The 21,075-nt window shown below is 42.0% G+C and overlaps 1 protein-coding gene across 7 annotated transcripts in view; it reads left to right on the top strand.

Moving 5' to 3' along the window:
- Nucleotides 1-21,075, top strand: part of LOC121286796 (cadherin-like protein 26) — a 118,740-nt gene that overhangs the window by 39,701 nt on the left and 57,964 nt on the right. For all 7 annotated transcript variants that reach the window (XM_041203840.1, XM_041203839.1, XM_041203843.1 and 4 more), the window contains 5 exons: nucleotides 10,869-11,011; nucleotides 17,619-17,852; nucleotides 18,031-18,252; nucleotides 19,296-19,411; nucleotides 20,445-20,549. In XM_041203840.1, coding sequence (XP_041059774.1) covers nucleotides 10,869-11,011; nucleotides 17,619-17,852; nucleotides 18,031-18,252; nucleotides 19,296-19,411; nucleotides 20,445-20,549 — 820 coding nt within the window. The remainder of the gene's footprint in view (nucleotides 1-10,868; nucleotides 11,012-17,618; nucleotides 17,853-18,030; nucleotides 18,253-19,295; nucleotides 19,412-20,444; nucleotides 20,550-21,075) is intronic.

Here is a 21,075-nt window from a genome sequence, read left to right as displayed (position 1 = left end):
ACAGTGCAGAAGAGGCCCTTCAGCCCATTGAGTCTGCACTGACACGTGAGAAACACCTGACCTACCAACCTAATCCCATTTACCAGCACTTGGCCCATAGCCTTGAATGTTATGATGTGCCAAGTGCTCATCCAGGTACTTTTTAAAGGATGTGAGGCAACCCGCCTCTGCCACCCTCCCAGGCAGTTTATTCCAGACCATCACCACTCTCTGGGTAAAAAAGTTTTTCCTCACATTTCCTCCCTAAACCTCCTGCCCCTCACCTTGAACTTGTGTCCCCTCATGACTGACCCTTCAACTAAGGGGAACAGCTGCTCTCTATCCACCCTGTCCATGCCCCTCATAATCTTGTGCACCTCGATCAGGTCACCCCTCAGTCTTCCCTGCTCCAACAAAAACAACCCATGTCTATCCAACCTCTCTTCATAACTTAAATGTTTCACCCCAGGCAACATCCTGGTGAATCTCCTCTGCACCCCCTCCAGTGCAATCACATCCTTCCCATAATGTGGCGGCCAGAATTGCACATAGTACTCCAGCTGTGACCTCAGCAAGGCTCTATACAACTCCAACATGACCTCCCTACTTTTGTAATCTATGCCTCGATTGATAAAGGCAAGTGTCCCAAGTGCCTTTTTCACCACCCCACTACCATACCCCTCCACCTTCAGAGATCTATGGACACACACGCCTAGGTCCCTTTGTTCCTCAAAATTTCCTAGTGTCATGCCATTCATTGAATAATTCCTTGTCAAATTACTCCTTCCAAAGTGTATCACCGCACACTTTTCAGGGTTAAATTCCATCTGCCACTTATCTGCCCATTTGACCACCTGTCTATATCTTCCTGTAGCCCAAAACACTCAGCCTCACTGTTAACCACCCGGCTAATCTTTGTGTCATCCGCAAACTTACTAATCCTACCCCCCCACATAGATGACTATGTCGTTTATGTAAATGACAAATAATGGGGGACCCAGCACAGATCCCTGTGGTACGCCACTGGACACTGGCTTCCAGTCACTGAAGCAGCCTGCTGTCATCACCTTCTGCCTCCTACAACTAAGCCAATTTTGAATCCACCTTATCAAATTACCCTGTATCCCTTGTGCATTTACCTTCTTTATAAGTCTCTTATGTGGGACCTTATCAAAGGCTTTGCTGAAATCCATATAAACTACATCAACTGCACTATCCTCATCTACACACCTGGTCACCTCCTCAAAAAATTCAATCAAATTTGTTAGGCATAACCTCTCTCTGACAAAGCCAAGCTGACCATCCCTGATCAAACCTTGCCTCTCCAAGTGGAGATAGATTCTCTCCTCCAGAATTTTCTCCAATAGTTTCCCTACCACTGACGTGACACTCACTGGTCTGTAGTTCCACAGCTTATCTCTACAACCCTTCTTAAATAGTGGAACCACATTAGCTGTTCTCCAGTCCACTGGCACCTCCGCCATGGCCAGAGAGGAATTAAAAATTTGGATCAGAGCCACTGCGATCTTTTCCCTTACCTCCCTCAGCAGCCTGGGACACAAGTCATCTGGACCTGGAGATCTGTCCACTTTTAAGTCTGCCAACACCTCCAATACCATGTCACTCCCTATATCAATTTGTTCAAGAACCTTGCAGTCTCTCTCCCTGAGTTCGATACCTTCATCCTCATTTTCTTGGGTGAAGATGGATGTGAAGTATTCGTTCAACACTCTACCGTTGTCCTATGGCTCCACCCATAGATTGCCCCATTGGTCCCTACTCTTTCCCTGGTTATCCTCTTCCCATTGACATACTTATAGAATATCTTGGGATTTTCCCTACTTTTACCAGACAGAGCTTGCTCATATCCCCTCTTTGCTCTCCTAATTGCTTTCTTATGCTCCACCCTGCACTTTCAGTACTCCACTAATGCCTCCGCTGATTTGCTTCCCTTGTAACTGCTAAAAGCCTCTCTTTTCCTTCTCATGATAACCTAAATATCTCTGGTCATCCATGTTTTTCTGGGCTTTTTCCTCCTTCCTATCACCCTAAAGGGAATATGTTGAGCCTGTACCCTTCCCATTTCCTTTATGAATGCCCCCCCACTGCTCTTCTTTAGATTTCCCCACAAGTAGCTGTTCCCAGTCTACTTTGCCTTATTTTACTAAAATCTGCTCTCCCCCAATCCAAAACATTTGTTTGCAACTTGTCTATTTCTTTGTCCATAACAAGCTGAAATTGTACCATGTTGTGGTTGCTATAACTAAAATGCTCCCCCACCACCGCCTCAGCCACCTGTCCGGCTTCATTCCCCAGAGTTAGGTCCAGCACTGCGCCGTCCCTTATTGGTCCAAAAAAATTCTCCTGTACACATTTCAAGAAATCTACTCCATCTAAGCCCTGAACACTATGTCTATCCCAGTTAATGTTGGGAAAGTTGAAATCACCAAATATAATTACCTTATTGTTATTGTTTCTACACACCTCGGCAAATTGTGCACATATTTGCTCCTCAGTTTCCTGCTGACTATCTGGGGGTCTATAATAAACACCTAACAATGTGGCTGCCTCTTTTTTATTCCTAAACTCTACCCACAAAGCTTCATTCAATGCCCCCTCCAAGATATCATCTCTCCTTACTGCAGCAACTGACTCCTTAACTAATAATGCAATGCTTCCTCCTCTTTTACCTCCTCCCCAGTCTCGCCTGAAGATTCTATATCCCGGAATGTTGAGCTGCCAATCCTGCTCCTCCCTCAACCACGTCTCTGTGATGGCTACTATATCACAATTCCACTTGTCAATCCTCACCCTTAACTCATCCGTTTTACCTGTAATACTCCTGGCATTAAAGTGAAGGCCATCCAGCCTTGCCTTACTCCCTTGAAACTTAATGCAGCTGTACTCCCTCTGACGTGATTGTTTTACTGTATTATGATGTGTCCCTATTCTGCTAACATTCCGTGTCCCCCCCCACCCCCCGCCGAATGAGTTTAAACTCCTCCCAACAGCACTAGCAAACCCATCCACAAGGATGTTAGTCCCTTTCTGGCTCAGATGTAGACCGTCCTGCTTATACAGATTCCACCTTCCCCAGAAATGGTCCCAGTGATCCAGGAATCTAAAACTGTCCCTCCTGCACCAACTCTTAAGTCATGTATTCATCTGTGCTATTCTCCTATTTCTGAGTTCGCTAACATGTGGTCCTGGGAGTAATCCAGAGATTACAACCCGAGAGGTCCTGCTTTTTAATCTGCTGCCTAACTCCCTGAATTCTTGATGCAAGACCTCATCCCTCTTTCTACCAATGTCACATTGGTACCAACGTGTACCATGACCTCTGCCTTATTAATCTCCCCCTTCAGGATGCCCTGCAGCCGTTCAGTGACATCCTGGACCCTGGCACCAGGGAGGCAACACACCATCCTGGAGTCACACTGATGGCCACTGTAGCACTTATCTGTTCCCCTGACTACAGAATTCCCTATTACTATCGATCTTCCTCTCTTCCTCCCCTCCCATACAGACAGGTTGCTTGTGGTGCCAGAAGCTTGGCTCTGTCTGCACTCCCTGAAGGAACCAGCACCTTCATTAGCCTCCAAAATGGAATACCAATATGTGAGTGGGACCCCAGGAGACTCCTGAACTATCTGCTTGTTTTGCTTGGACTGCCTGGTGGTCACCCATTCCCTTCCTTCCTCAAGTCCCTTCAGCTGCGGTGTGACCACCTCTCTAAACGTGCTATCCATGATGCTCTCAGACTCATGGATGCTCCACAGTGTCCCCAGCCGCCGTTCCAGCTCTGAAACCTGAGCTTCCAGGAGCTGAAGCTGGACACTTCATGCACACATATTGGTCCCGGGCACTGGAAATGTTCCCGGATTCCCACATGGAACACAAGGAGCACACCACGGCTTTGAGCTCTCCTGCCTTGACTTATCCCTTTAAATTAAACCTTTTAAATCAATTACTCTAGGGCCTTTCTTTCATCATCCTTGTTACTACAGAATATACAAACTATAAACCACAAAAAGACCTTAAACTATAAGCGATAAAAGTAGAAAATACTCACCTGACATTACCCACTACTTACCAGTTATTTCTCTCCCTTGTAGCCTTTACTGCTGCAGCAGGGCAAGACCACTCTCTGAAGATTTAAGAAGTTGGATAGTAAAGAAAAAATGCAAAGAGCACCTCTTCCCCTCTGCAACTAATTCCCACTGTGCACAAAATTACCAATACCCACACTCACTCTGGCTGTGTCTGTTCCAGGATGAGGTCTCTCCCCTGCTCGTGTGCAAGTACACTGATAGTGTGCTTCTAATAGTCCCTTTCTTAAATACAGCTGAGGTGAACTGAGATGACGCACACTAGTTAAGCTTCAAATGGTAATCAATACCTATTCAGACCCTAATCATGCTTCAGTTGATTGACAGTTAACTGTCACACAGTCAGCTGAGTCAGCTACCTTACCAACCTTTCAACTAGACTACTGAACTTCCAAAAATTAAAGAGAAAGACTTACCAGTTCAATTACCACCGTGCACCAAATTGCCAACACCCGCACTCACTCTGGCTGTGTCTCATTCAGGATGAGGTCTCTCCCCTGCTCACGTGCAAGCACACTGATATTCCAGACTGGTATTCTAAAGATCCAGAGTAATGCTCTGGGGACCCGGGTTCAAATCCCACCATGACAGATGAATTCAATAGAAAAAATCTGGAATTAAAAGCCTGATGATGACCATGAGACCATTGTTGATTGTTGTAAGAACCCATCTTGTTCACTAATGTCCTTTAGGGAAGGAAATCTGCCATCCTCACCTGGTCTGGCAGAACCCACAGCAATGTGGTTGACCCTTAACTGCAACAAGGGCAACAATTAGGGATGGGCAATAAATGCTGGCCTAGGTGGCGATGCCCACACCCCATGGATGTATATAAAAAAAGGCTGTGTTCTCCATCGACAACTTGTACAACTTAGGGTTCCACAGCTGCTTTGCAGCTTCTGGCAAATCCTCTCTTCCTGCCTTCTTCAAGCTGACTGCTTGTTTCTCTCAGAAACAAAAAACACAAAAGGGTATCTTCTCTGGGGCGCTCACCTTCACTTGGGATGCTCTCAAACAGATATGTAAATCAAGTATCTTTTACCTTCAAAACAACCCCCACACAAATAATTTATATCTCTAATGGAATTAACAGCCCTCTTTCCAGACTTGCTGCTTCTACCAGGAAACCACTTGTTAACAAATGTGCTTTTAGCTTCTTCGATCTGGGAACAATATGAGTAATCTAAATCTCTTACTGAAATAACAGTTGATCTTTTGTTCTAACCAAATGCTCAAAGATGGGTCATCCATTGTTCAAGTTTTCCTACTTCCAACTTTGACCATATTATATAAAGACCCTCTGAACTCTAAAACTCTAATTACCCCATATCTGTTTACCAGTTCCTCAACCAAATGTTTTAAATTATCTACATTTAAATTCAATTCCTAAACTAAGTTATTTTCTAAAATGTATGAATTATGAAATCAGGTATTTGCAACAATATGTAAGTAAATATGTGAACTAAATACAAAATAATAATCATGGGAGATTTTAACTGTCTCAAACTGGCAAAGAGAGTTAGGAACAAAAGGTATAGGTCTGAGTTTTTATTATGTGTGTAGGATTCCTTTCTTACCTAGTATGTATAAAAATGTCCAACAAGAGAAAGAACGCTGCTGGGTCTAATGATGAAAATTGAGCTAGTGTTAAGAGTTAAGTTACGAGAGATAAGCATAGAGGAATATCTAGGCAATAATTATCACAATAAAATATAGTTTAAGGTAATGAGTGAGAATAATGAGAATAACATAAGTAAGATAAAGGCCAAAGTAATAAACTGGAAAAAAATGATTTTAAGAAGATGGGACCAGATCTAGAGAAAGAAAACTGGATACATTTACTGACAAAGAAATGGAACAGCGGTGGAAAATATTTAAATGGTAATCAATTGAGATCAGGAGAAATATAGCCACTGAGAACAGACGAGTCAGTAATAATGTATCATGCATTAATTAAAAAATTAAGGACAACATTAAAGCTAAAGAGAAGGCTTGTCATTAAATACATAGACAACAATAAAAAAAGGATGGCAAAGAGAATAAAAAAGGCCAGGAAAGAAATCAAAGCAAATTAGGAAGGCACAGAGACACTACAAATTAAACCATCAAAGAATATAAAAAAGAATATTAAGGTATTTGACAGATACATAAAAACCAAAGGAAAAATCTGAATAGGGATAGGGCCATGAATAGATACACACTCAGCGGTATATAGGAACATAGGAGCATGAGTAGGGCATTGGGCCCTTCAAGTCTGCTCCACTATTCCATAAGATCATCTGGTTCTGGTCTCAACTCCATTTTCCTGTCTGTCCCCCATAACCCCTGACTCCCTTGCCTAGCAAAAATCTGCCTAACTCTGCCTTGAATAAATTCAATGACCTGGCCTCTACTGCTTTCTGAGGAAGAGAATTCCACGCATCAACGGCCTTTGGGAGAAAAAGTTTCTCCTCATCTCTGTCTTAAAATGGAGACTTCTTATTTTTAAATTATGTCCCCTAGTTTTAGTCTCCCCCACAAGAGGAAAAATCCTCCCAATATCCACCCTATCAAGTACCGCCAGGATCTTATACATTTCAATGAAATCACCTCTCATTGTTCTAAACTTCAATGAGTATAGGCCCAACCTGTTCAACCTTTCTTCATAAGACAGCCCCTTGATCCCAGGAAGGTTCCAGTGAACCTTTTCTGAACTGCTTCTAAAGCAATTATATATATTTTTTAATAAGACCAAAACTGCATACAGTACTCCAGATGTGGTCTCACCAAGACCCTGTACAGCTGTAGTAAAGCTTCCCTACTTTTATATTCCATCCCCCTTGCAATAAACACAAACATTCTATTTGCCTCGCTAATCTCTTGCTGTACCTGCATACTGACTTTATGAGATTCATGTACCAGGACACCCAGATCCATCTGTACCGCTGAGTTCTGCAATTTTTTTCTATTTAAGTAGTATGTTGCTTTCTTATTTTTCCCATTAAAGTGAACATGTTCACATTTTCCCATATTATATTCATCTGCCAAATTTTTTCCCACTCATTTAACCTGCTCTATATTCCTCTTTAGACTCTCTACCTCCTCTTGACAACTTATTTTCTTACCTATCATTGTGCCATCAGCAAATTTAGTAACCATACATTCAGCCCCTTCATCTAAGTCATTGACATACATTGTAAATAGTTGAGGATCCAGACCTCTGTGGCACTCCACTAGTTACAGCTTGTAAATCTGAAAAAGGCCCATTTATCCCTACTCTTTGCTTCCTGTTAGCCAACCAATCCTTTATCCATGTCAATATGTTATCCCTTACACCACGTGCTCTTATCTTGTGTAGTAACTTTTGATGTTGTACCTTATCAGCTGCCTTTTGGAAATCCAAGTACACACATCTAGCGCTTCCTCTTTATCCACCTTGAATGTTACTTCGTCAAAAAACTCTAATGGATTAGTTAAACGTGATTTCCCTTTCACAAAGGGTCTGCCTGATAAAATTGTGATTTTCTAAGCATCCTGCTATAACCTCCTTAATAATGGATTCTAGCACTTTCCCTATGACAGATGTTAGGCTAACCCGCCTACAGTTTCCTGCTTTCTGCCTCAATCCTTTCTTGAATAAAGGTATTACATTAGCTATTTTCCAATCCGCTGGAACCTTTCCAGAATCTAAGGAATTTTTGAAGATTGTAACCAATGCGTCTGCTGTCTGTGCCACCACTTCTTTTAAGACCCTAGGATGTAAGCCATTCAGTCGTGGGGCCTTGTCAGTCTTTAGGTCTAATAGTTTTTCTTGCATCCTTTCCCTGGTGATGGTGATTGTATTAAGTTTCTCTCTATCCCTCCCTCCCTATCACCACTCTTTGCTGGTTCTTAAAATCTGTCCAATCCGCTGACCTACCAATAATCTTTTCAGATTTGTACAGTGTTTCTTTCAATTTAGTACTATCCTTAACTTCCTTATTTAGCCACAGATAATGCATCCTTCTCAAAGAGTCTTTCTTTTTCATTGGGATAAGTCTTTTCTGAGCATTATTAAATATCTCCTTAAAAATCTGCCATAACAACTCTACTGTGCTACCTTTTAACCTAGTTGTCCAGTTCACCTTAGCCAGCTTTGCCCTCATACCCTCATGTTTACCTTTATTTAGGTTTAAAACACTAGTTATGGACCCACACTTTTCCATTTCAAACTGAACATGAAATTCTATCATGCTGTGATCATTGTCTCCTAGAAGCTCCTTTACCATGAAGTTATTGATTAATCCTGTCTCATTGCACATTACCAGGTCTAGGATATCCTGCTCCCTTGTTGGTTCTAGAATGTACTGCTCTCAGAAATTGTCCTGAAAACACTCTGTGAACTCAATTCCCAGATTACCTTTGTTAACCTGATTTTCCCAATTTACATGTAGATTAAAGTTACCCATGATTATCATAGTACCTTTCTTACACACTCCATTTATTTCTTCCTGTATGCTCTGCCCTACAGTGTAACTACTGCTAGGGAGCCTCTAAACTACTCCCACAAGTGCTACAAGTGACCTCTTACCTTTACTATTTCTTATCTCTACCCAATCTCTTGCTCTTTCAAGCTAAGGTCATCTCTCAGTACTGAACTAATGCCACTCTTAATTAACTGAGCTATCCCACCATCTTTTGGTGAAATATTGGTGAAATGGCAGGAACTTTAAATTATTACTTTGCCTGGGTATTTAATAAGGAAGAGACATGACATTAGAAGAAGGAAACAAAACAGATATAAAGACACTTAAGATAGAAAGTTGGGAAGATAGTTGATAAATGACTCAAACTTGGAGAGAATAAAACCCCTGCTCCAGATAGATTGCATCTGTGTATAGTTTTAAAAAAAGTGATAGCGATCGAGGTTCCTATATTAAGAAAGGGAACTGTAGACCAATTAGCCAAATGTTGATCTTAGGAAAGGTAATGGAATTCTTACTCTAAGATGTAATAGAGAGACTTCTAGAAGCTGAAAATATAATAGAATGGTCAGCATGAATTTCAAAAGGGAAGACCATGCTTGATCAATCTTTTAACATTCTTTGAAGAATTAACAAGAAGGGCAGATGAGGTTAATGCAGTTTGTGTAATATATTTGAACTTCCAAAAAGCCATTGATAAGGTACCACATTGTAGCCTCATGATTGAAGTCCGGGGAAAGTTAGAAGCATGGATAGCAACCTGCTGAACAGAAACCTGAGAATAAAGGTTTAGGTAGGATCAGACTGGCAAAAGGTGGGGTTGGTGGTGTTTCACAAGGACCGATGCTGGGATCATTGCTGTTCACCATTTAGATAAATGATTTGGAATATAATTTCAAAGTTTGCAGATGACACCAAGCTGGGCAATGCAGTTAGTGCAGAGGAAGATTGCAGCAAAATACAGGAATGCATTAACAAACTTGCAAAATGGGCCTGCAATTGCCAAATGAATTTCAATATAGTTAAGGGTGAGGTAGTGCATTTTGGTAGGAAGGATAAGGAGATCAAAAACTTCTCGGAAAATAAGAGTCTAAATGGGATATGGGAACTGAGTGACCTTGGAATACAGATCCATTAACTATTAAACGGGGAGATATAGGTTAAAAGATCATTGAAACAGCAAACAAAGCACTGGGGTTCACATCAAGATGGATATTATTGAAAAACAGAGAAGTTATGTTAAACTTGTGCAGAACCAGGGTTAGACCATGCTTCGGGCAGAATTTTGCCCTGGGTAGGCGGGCTGGGTGGGGGCAGTCAGGAAACTGCCCACAACTGGCACTGCACTGCAATTTAATTGGCCTGCCAGCGTGAAACGTGAGCAGCAGCGCTGAGCGCTATCTGTGTGGGAAGGGGGGAGGAGGCCAAGTGGGCCAAGCATGAACTTCGCCCGAGTGAGTGAGCACTGCATGATCTCCCTGGTGCACGGAGCTGCCTCAGGGAGATGAAGAGATATAACAAAAAATAAAAGCGAAAAAAATTGTAATAAAATATGTCCCCTCATGTGACTGTCACATGAGCAAGGACATGTTATTAATTCAATTGCAAAATTTTTATTTTATTTTTATTTAATTTTGGAAACCTCATCCCGAGGTTTCCAAAAAAAATGCAAAGGACACTTGGCCTTTTTACCTGCTCACCAATTGTTAGGTTGGATGAGCAGTGCAAAATTTACCTTAATTGATTATTTAACGGTCTTAATAGGCCTTTTAATTGTTGGCAGGCGTGCTGCTGACTCTGGTGCACGCCCGCTGACTGAACTATCGTGCGACTGGTCTAGTAAGCCAATCTGTTCAAAGGCAATTAGGGATGGGCAACAAATGCTGGCCAGCGATGCCCACATCCCATGAAAGAATAAAGAAAAAAAACATGGCAAATATTGCAAAAGATTGTGATTTCCTAATGGTAGCCAAAATTGCAATTGCCGCAAATGTCTCAGAAACCAATCAGAACTTTAATTCTATTCACTTTTCCTGACTGGTTGAAATCTAGAAGCAATTGACTGCTTTGGCTGAAAATTAGAGAAAATAATGAAAACAATGCTTCAGTTTTTCACTTCACTATTCCTCATACATATTTCCCAAACTGCTATTATATAATCCAACTTTCCATAAAGAGTGCCACAGGAGATTTATTAAAAATTATATTAAATATCACAAGGCAAATGAATGTTTAACTCTTTCTTATAGTTATGGTTACACTCAAATCAAGGCTGATGATCATTGCATTTTATGAATGTAGTATTGCAGTTTTGTTAATGACTTTTTTTGTCTGAAAGATTTGTCAAGGCTTATGATCCAGAAGGCTGGGTTACTGTTAATGAGAAGACGGGTGTCGTTACAACTGTTTGTGTATTAGATCGCGAATCTCCTTATGTGAAAGAAAGCATTTATAAAGTTGTTGTTCATGCAGTTGATGATGGTAAGTCTGTATATTTCAATTGGTACTGTAGTATGTGCTACGATATTCAATACTGTTTTGCATCCTTCAATTCTACTAGTTCACTTTACAAGCTGCATTTTAGATGTCATTATTGTTTGAGATGTCAGTAAATAAGATCATATTGCTTTTCTATTATTGTGCTGTTACTCTCTCAGCAATGTGGGTTATCCTCAAATGAGCAGTTCTGACTCTGCCAGTGAGACATTGTTATTTTCCACTGTAACCATCTTTGTCACTCTCTGAGACTGTCAGTTACTGCAGAGTTGTTGATAATTTCTATTGTGGGTTTGTCTTACTTGGTAACTTTCAAACTACTTATGTGGCCTTGCTGTGCACGTGCAAGATTTGTTACCATATCTCCTAATTTGATGTAAATCTATGCAATTTTATCTTACCCAAATATGTCTTCCAAGATGAATATTCCTTTGGCTTCCCAATACTAAAGAGAATTGTTCTTTAAAGTTGTGGTGATTAATTACCTTAGGTTCCAAGGTGTGTTATTTTTCTGCCTAATGAAGCCTGTCATTTGATAATTGCATTATTTCCTGCAGTTGTTCAGACCTGATGTCCTGCACTGAGATTTTTCTCCCATTTCTTTTTCATTATTATACTTGCAGTTAAGACACCCATTTTTCATTATAAGCTAGCATGGGAATTTATTTGTGGATTCTAAATAACTCTTCTAGTTTTATATGAAGAAAATAAAATTTCTATGAGGCAAGAAGGGCAGGTGAGATTATATCTGAGACTCTTGACTTCCATTCACCCTTGCCCATAAAGTGCGAGTACACACATTCAGGTATTTATTCTTAGGTATTAGGAGAAATCTGACTTTTCTATCTATATTTCAACAGGGCTAATACATTTTCTTAAGCCTGGCCTGCAGACAAGTTTCACTATAGGTTCTGCTATTGCTGTGAAGGTGGACGTTATTACATTTCAATGCCATTATATCTTTCTAAGCCATAACCAAGAACATTTGCTTAATAACTCAGTCATCTATTGTGAAGATGCATCAAAACATGGTAGAAGCAACAATTTCATTGCTACTCCATTGAAAGGAGACAAGTGAATGAAAGGGGCTGGTACTATTACCATCTGGAAGACTCGCTGAATTTTGAGCCAAATTGCTCACATAAATAATCACTTTGAAAAGCATAAATAATGAACATGCAAGTTGCAGTGCTTTTGGAGATCCATGATTGCTACCATTGATCCATGGTTGACAACAGTGCAATCAATAATCTTGCTGGGATTTTTGAATCATCGCAATATTTCCAAATGTTCCTGCTCTCCTGGTCGACCTTTTTCCTTGCAATTATGACTAATATTATAGCAGACCCTTCAGGACTGTTTTTAGTTGAAATAAGAGTGAGTAACTGTATTGATCAAAAGGTCATTCTATCACTAATGTATCACAGTTTCTATGAGCATTGAGCACACTAGTATAATTCCTAGCAATTTGTTTATTTCTGCATAAGCTGTTAGTTTTTCTGTTGTCTGATTTATTTATTATTTTTTCTGTAAACTATGAAAAAAACATTAAGATGGAAGTATATAGGTATTGCCCAGCATGAAAAGGTTTTACTCCAGCCTTCAAAACTGAAGGTAAAATTTGATAACAGTAATTCAAATATAATTATATATTACTGATGTTGTAGGTATAGATGTGAAGACCTGCAGCTTTTGGAACTTGGGTACCAGAAAAATGCACTTTTAGAAGTGAATTTAGAGGCAGGTGGGGAGTGGGCAGAGGTGAACCATGCTGGAGTGGTTTTCCAATGCATTCCTGCCCCTGGGGAAGTATTGACTTCACACTGTACGGAGTTGGTGAGCCAATTTACATAATTAACACCCCAATTTGGAGCTATTTTGCAACACCACCTGCATTTTGCCACCAATGGAACAGGTTCTGCAATGGGTTGGGTGGTGGGCCAAATCCCTGGAGGCAGCTCCCTGTGGTAGGCTGAGAGATTTGAACTGGTGGTGCCATGTCCCACAGAGGGGGCTGCCAGCAGGAAAGGCCGCAACTACAGCCTAAACACTTCCACCAGAGGGGATTCCCCTATGATCTGAAGAGCCTACTGTCTTGACCCCTCTGAAATTTGACTTCTAAATTTTTGTCTCTGTGCGCATCGCCCATGTTGAAGTGGTCTCCTATCAGAGCAGAGTCCAATTCTCCCAGTGGGGCTGCCAAAGTGCTAGAGCTGCCAGCCTGCTGATTTGGATTGTAACATTGGAATTGCACCCACCATCCTTAATAGGATGGCAAGCTTGGAGGCAGCCAATTAGGAGGCCACCTCTGGGAACATTGCTGTCAGTCTTGCTCCCAGTGAGTACGGCCTTTGGATATCATTTGGTCCCAACGCCAGGATCCAAAATCCCAAGGGAAAATCCAGCCCTCTGTCACTGAAAAAGTGATGCCCAAGTAAGGGGTGTGTGGCAAATGTAGCAAATTTGCTATATGAACATACAGACAAACATACAACTCAGGAGAAGGAATAGGCTATTTGGACCCTCGAACCTGCTCTGCCATTCAATAAGATCATGGCTGATCCGATTGTGGCCTCAACTCCACATTCTGCCTACCCCTGATAACCTTTGATGCCCTTGTTCGTCAAGAATCAAACTACCTCTTCCTTAAAAAATATTCATTGAACCTGCCTCCACTGGTCTCTTGGGAAAAGAGTGCCAAAGATTCATCGAGAAACAATTTCTTCTCAGCTCAGTTTTAAATGGGAGACCCCTTATTTTTAAACTGTGTCCCCTAGTTTTAGTCTCTCCCACAAGAGGAAACATCCTTTCAGCATCCATCCTGTTAATTTCCTTGGGATCTTAAACATTTCAATGAGATCGCCTCTCAATTTTCTAAACTCCAATGGATACAAGCCCAGCCTGTCCAACCTTTCCTCGTAAGCTAAGCCTCCATCCCAGGGATCAGCTGAGTGGACCTTTTCTGAACAGCTTCTAACACGTTTGTATCCTATCTTAAGTAAGGAGACCAAAACTGTGATAGTATTCTAGATGTGGTCTCACCAACTGTACAGCTGTAGCAAAATATCCCTACTTTTATATTCCATTCCCCTTGCAATAAACAACAACATTCCATTTCCCTTCTGAATCAATTACTGTACCTCCATATTAACTTTTTGTGATTAATGTACCAGGGCACCCAGATCCCTTTGTACTTTAGAGTTTTGCAATCTCTTTCCACAATAATTGGCTGCTTTTCTATTCTTCTTGCCAAAATGGACACATTCACATTTTCCCAGATTATACTCCAATCAAGCCCCGAAGAAACCCTTGAAGAGAAATCTGGAGGCACCCTCCCTGAAGACCCATCACTGCGCTCATCCCCACACCCTCCACAAGCGCAAAGACACACACCTTGGTGGGACCTAGCTTTAGAATAGCCTCAGGATCACAATCTGGTGCGCACATCATATTGTCCGATCCACAGCAGGAGGTGGCAGGGCCTTCCCTGGTGCCTGGCACTCAAGAGAATTGGTGGAGGCCAGAAATTTGCTGAGTCCGAGTCAGATGACGAGCCTCTGGACTCAGTCATGTCAAAGTTGCTGGAGCTGCAAAGGTAAGCTTGGGATCATCAAGAAGGGATGTCCACTGCACTTCTCAGATTTCAAAATACGGTGGAGGAGTCCATCCGTCTTCACTCTGAGGCGATAGCTCCGGCATGCTAATGCATTGGGGTCAACACTGGTAGGATGGCAGCCACCATGGAGACCTTGGTCCAGGATGTCACTCCTGCACTGCAGTGCGGGCTCAACTCCATTGCTAATGTCATAGTTGGCTTCCAAAAGTGTGTATGCGAGGGGGAATGCCAGGCAGCTCGATTTCACTCCAGTTTCTCATTCTGATCAAGGAGTGAGTCTGGGGCCCTCGGGCACTCATACTGAGGAGGATGAGGTGCTCACCCTGGGGCCATCCATCCAGCTGACTCCGCGAGTGACCAGTCCATCCGAATCCCCATTTCCTGTGTCCTCAGCAGCTCCAGCTCCACAGGCCGAGGAGGGTGCCACTGCCAAACAGCAGAACCCCGAAAGCAGGCTGGGGCCCTCCAAGTCTCGGCCCTCCAGAGGACACCCGCCAAAGTCATCACAGAGACAGGACATCGCAGTCAGCAGGCTGCCTCCACCTCTGCTGTGGATGTCCGGGGAGCATCAAGACGTAGTGACAGGGTTAGGAAACATAAGAAGAATTAGATGCGTAGCCTGGGTACGGGTGTTAATCACTTGCACATAATGTTCACTATTGTCAATAAATTCCCAAGAATGTCTCCTATGACTTCTTGTTCTGATGAGCAGTGTTCTTGTCATTCAGAGGTGAAACCTTCTCCACAAGATAAATGCAGGTATCTCATTCCATGGCCTCTTCCATGATCTCTGTGCAGCCTTCAGACTACAGCGTTGGTCTGGTCTCACAGTCCATGGACACATTGCTGATGCCTGCACTTTGACGGTGCTTGTCATTGCTGTCAGAATGTAGTGGGCAGGTGCCTCATAGTTCCGTCATTCTCTCTTTGTGCTCTCAGCACCTTTAAGACGGGGCTGACCTCCACCTCTTCAGTGTCGGTGACCAGTGATGCTGTGCTCCTGACGGGCTCAGGTACTAAAGGCAGACAAAGGATCAGATGCTTCTAAGGTTTCATGGCTGCATCACTATGATATGACCCTGATGGCAGCCACCATCCTATCAGTGTTGACCCCAGTGCATTAGCATGCTGGCGCTATCACCTCAGAGAAGACGGACAGACTCCTCCACTGTGCCTTACAATCTGAGGAGTGCAGTGGACATCCCTTCCTGATGTTCCCGAGCCTGCCTTTGCAACTCCAGCAACTGTGACATGACAGAGTCCAGTGGCTTGTCATCTGACTTGGACTCAGCAAATTTCTGGCCTCCAGCAGTCCTCTGAGTGCCGGACACCAGGGAAGTCCCTGCCGCTGCCTGCTGTGAATCAGACAGCGTGATGTGCTCACCAGATTGTGATCCCGAGGCTATTCTAAAGCTAGGTCCCACCGAGGTGTGTGTCTTTGCGCCGGTGGAGGGTGTGGGCGAGTGCTGTGATTGGTCTTCAGATGATCACAGAGTGCAAGCGAGCTGCCCTTAGCCAGACAGGAGTCAGACATTCTCAGAGGCTGCACTATTAGCTTGAACCATCCGGGAGACAGGTCCAAACCGGGATGTTGACATTGCAGGGAGCTGTGAGCGCCTCCAGTAGTGACTGCTCCATGGCCAGCTTTAGCAAGAAGATTGTACAATGTGTGCAGTCGTCCAATTGTTCTGTAGTCCACTAAAATGCTCATGACTTTGCAGTCAGTGCCAAAGGGGTGAAAAGTGCTGGAGCACTTGGTGGCACTTTGATGCCTCTGCATTGGTTGACTGGGCAGATAAGCTAGAGGCCCGACTCCAATCATACCAATGTGGCTGCACCTGAACTATCTCAGCTGCAGAGGAATGGTCACTTTACATAGGTTTCCCTAATGTCTGGCCGCTTCCCTCACCCACTCTACCGCGCCCCCCCCCCCCCACCCCAAATGCTTGTGTGCTATATTCAATAGCAGGGCTGCCCTTCTCACTACCCCCCAACAAGTCGCCTAAACGGCAGAGCTGCCCTTGTCCGCCTGCCAGCCGTCCTCAAGCTTGAAGTCCAAAAGATGACCCTAGTGAGTACTGCACATCGTTGCTGTGTACTTACCTCCAAGCTCCTCTGAAAGTGCAGTTCACCAAGTGCATGCCTTTTATGTGCCGTTGTGAAACACATTGGTATGCTTTCCCGCCGATGTGGACGGATGATCCAGAGGTGGGGGGAGGGGTGGGGGGATGATTCCAGCAGGCTGGCCTAATAATGATAAGCAAATGTAGTACAATGAGGCTCCTGACGTCCGATGGTAGGATATGCAGCCTGAGTGGATGATTGTGAAGTAGTTTCATGCCATTGTGAAACTGATTGCACATATTGTCCTCTCATGTCACCAAACATGCCCGACATTGGCATGTTGGAAAGTCCCAGCCCAAATTTATGTTTTCAAAGCCTGAATTAAGTGGAAGAAAAGGACGAAATAGATGCGTAGTTCTGCAGGTGCAAAATTCTGAAAAATAATTACTTAAATCTGGCGTCTGGAGGGTGATTCCTAGAGAGGGTGGTATAAGAACATAAAATATAAAAGGACATTTGCTGAAGAATGTCTCTCAATGAGTTCAGGTTTTAAAACTTCAGGCCTGCTGGAGCACCTGAATTAAATTAGTGGTTGAAAATCCATTTCCTAAACTTTACTTCTAGTCAGAAAAACCTGATTACTACGTCTGCCCTTTAATTTGAACACAGTCAGGATTTAAGTTGAAGGATGATTGCCCAGAACAGTATGTTTAAGGTTGAAAAGAATGAAGAGGAAATTTAGATGAATACAGATGCCATATTCAATTTCCAGCCTCTGCAGTTTCCTGTTTTTCAATCAGTGATGCCATATCATCATTGGTTAAAATAAGGAGAGTCAAAGGCGTGACAGACTATTAACTCTATAATTATTGCAAACACAATTTGTTGTTCATACAATTTTCCTTTCTCTAGGGAGACCCCCTCAAACTGGAAGTGGTACTTTAAACATTTTGTTGATGGATATCAATGACAATAAGCCACGTTTGGTTTCTACATATGAAAAAATGTGTGATGATGGAGGTATTCAGCATGTCACTCTTACAGCAAAAGATGATGACATGAATCCATTCAGTGGTCCATTTCACTTTGAACTTCTAGACAATGAACAAAATATTAAGGAAAAATGGAAATTAGATCAAGAGATTGGTAGGTTGTGAATCCGAATTTATTAACTTGGTTCGCTGCAAACCTTCTTAGTTCAGAAGAATTCTGACAAATTAGTTTGATCAATTAGTAATGATAAGTAATTCATTAGAAGTACATAACTTTTAATCTATTGTTATATAGGCACACTTACTAATACAGTTTGGTACCTTTATCACAGGTTATTCCGTTAAACTTGTAAGAATGAAGAAAATTCCCATTGGAAACTACATCATACCTTTAAACATCAGAGATAGAGAGGGTGTGGGGACTAAGAACACACTCCAACTATGGGTCTGTCACTGTAATAATGGAAGTACCTGCCCTCATTCAAGTCCAACATCAGTTACCTTAGGTGCTGGTGCTATTGGTCTTTTCTTTGGAGCTTTGCTCCTTGTGTTACGTAAGTAAATACATACTCACATGGACATACATCTACCCATACAAAAAGAAAGCAGTGCAATATTATGTGAAGTACATTAAAATTCTGCTGAGAAAGAAAAACCTTTATTCCTCTGATATAACTTAAACCCATTCAAAAGTTTGAGGTTAGTGCTGTGTTCTTTATAAATTTGTGGGTACATTTAGCAAAGTTTGCTGACCTTTGAATCCTGTTCCCTGATCTACATACTCATTGAACAAGGTTCCATGTCATGAAGGTTGGCTTGCCAAGTTAACACTTACACATTTTGAAGAGGTTGATCATTTAATTTCACAAAGACAAAGATAAATGCATTGGTAGGAGTCTACTTGGCCCACCTGACTCAACCTTCCATGGACACCTATGATCCTTCCAGCACAACATTTAACTGCTTCTTGGATGATTGCAGAGTTTTTGCTTTGAGTACCTTTGTTGAGGATCAATTCAGTTATCAATGATTTTGCAAGGAATTGCTTCCAGATTTAAAATTCATATTAATTTATGGGAAGTTATTGCAGTAATGGGGCCGGTTAGCTTAGTTGGCTGGACGGTAGCATATCATTCAGAATAACACCACCAACATGGGGTTTGATTCCCATTCTGGCTGAGGCAGATTTGGGACTGCCTCCTCACCCTGTCCTTGAGAGTGGGAGGCAATGGCAAACAAGCACTGGCAAAACTGTTAAGTAGATTGGTTCAGGGTGAAGCATCAGCAGACAACGAGCTAAGCACCTGCCTTTGGTTACAGCACACATGATGATGATCGGAATAATAATAATGTTGGTTGAAGTAACATGTTTTTCACTTAAATCAAAAAACACAAAATGCTTCTTTAAGTAGCTAAGATATTCAATTTTAGGTACTGTCTTCTTATAGTGCTTCATTGTAATGTGAACATCACAATTCCTCAATCACAATCTGCTCATAACATTCATATAATTATTTTAGTTACCTTAAAGTTTGCTATTAAAAAGACTTGTAGTCTTAGGCGAAGACTGATTTTTGTTTAATTTGTTTTTTTATAGTTGGTTTTCTTCTGATTTTGTTTATGAAGAAGAAAAGCTTTGAGGTGTTACCTTGTGAGTATTTCAAAGGAACACTGATAAATTACAACAATGAAGGACCTTGCGAAATAACCAGTGTAAGCATGTGAAACCTTACTATAGTTTAAATCTTTTGGAAATGAACACCTGAATTAATGGGATCAAACAATTCTTGTGAAAGAGAAAATCAGAGTTCCTGACCATGGTTTCACCTGTGCATTAGCCAGCAACCAATTTTCTTTTCATCCATTTTCTTCATCTTTTTTGCAATAGGAAACCTAACAAATGCAACTAAAATTTATCCAATAAATATAATAATAATGACAATGTGGTAACACATCATTGAAAGCAAAAAAAAAATGCAAACGTTACCTTTGTGTTGTGGGAATGACTATCCTTTAGGGTTAACTTTATTTCAGATTTGTCTATGTTTTATAGATCAGTTTTTAATGAGATCCAATATATCTACATCTACTAAGTATAGAATTATAGGTTTTTTTCTTAAAGTAATACGAGATATATTATGGGCTGAATTGATTGGGCAGGTGCCATCCTGACCCGATCAGGTGCAAAATTGCATGAGATGACGTTGGGCGAGTGTCTCGATGTCATCATGCACTTGTGTGATATTTCACTCAGCGGGCGTGCACAGAAGTCAGAAGCATGCCCGCCGACAACTAAAGGGGCAATTAAGCCCATTAATGGTGCAATTGTCTGCTACTTATCGTCGCCCGCCCAACCTTGCGGAATGAGGTTTTTGTTATGAAATAAAATAATAAAAATATGTAATCAGCATTTTTATCTATATTTTCAGGTGCCTGATTGTGATGCTTGGACTTTTTTTCTGCATTTTAAAACTTTATTGGAATATTTTCGGGTTGGTAGCTCTCTACCTTCAGGGAGCTTTCTCTCAGCACTTGCCCGCATTGACATCATCACCCGCCCTCTTCCCGCCCACACCCCAGCAGCGCTGAGCTTTTCAGAGTGCTCTTCATGCTGGCTAGCCATTAATTGGCCAGCCAATGTGAAATCACGGTTAGCAGTTCATTTCCCAGCCAATCCCAGACCCGCCAATTGCACCTGCCCACTGAGTTAAAAACCAAGGCCTATGCATTTTTTTTTAATTTTCAGAGGATTGCACCTAAATTGTCCATTGGAAAAGGATCGGCTTTGGACAGTGAAGCTAAAAGTTCCTTTGATGAATCACGTCCAGATCACCAGTTCGGGAGAAGTAAAGTAAGTAATTATGCATTTAAAATCCTTTCCTCCAAAGGAATAGCAAAATAGTCAGAAATGACAATAGAATGAATATTGAATTGGCTAATTTTACATAAATGCATCCTTCTTTAAGTTATTAGTACAGGAAAATGATGAGGTAATGCAAATGCATGATTAGTACGAACATTTGAGGCCCAAAAAGCCTTTAGCCCCTAGTGGTAAAGTGAGGTACCCTGTCCATTCAAGACAATGCACGTGTACTGATCATGTGACAGCACTGACAAATCACTGTACAGCACTGGCAACTGGGAACTGTGATTCTTGTCCTGGGTTTCTGAATGAGCATGTATGATCTGTGCCCTATATCTCAATAAATCATCACTCTTCATTCTTACATCAGTCTCTCCTCGTTATTGATTGCAAGCAGCAATTGATGAGAACATAGGAAGATGTCCAATTAGGTTGGTTGGCCAATTAATTCATTTACTCGGAACATAGGGGAGAATTTTCTCGTTGGGTGGGCTGGGCGGGAGCAGGTGCGGGC

The sequence above is a fragment of the Carcharodon carcharias genome, chromosome 14 (assembly GCF_017639515.1).
Source record: "Carcharodon carcharias isolate sCarCar2 chromosome 14, sCarCar2.pri, whole genome shotgun sequence".
Classification (NCBI taxonomy): domain Eukaryota; kingdom Metazoa; phylum Chordata; class Chondrichthyes; order Lamniformes; family Lamnidae; genus Carcharodon; species Carcharodon carcharias.
The sequence above is the reverse complement of the archived record's forward strand: the minus strand, read 5'-3'. Positions and strand labels throughout refer to the sequence as shown.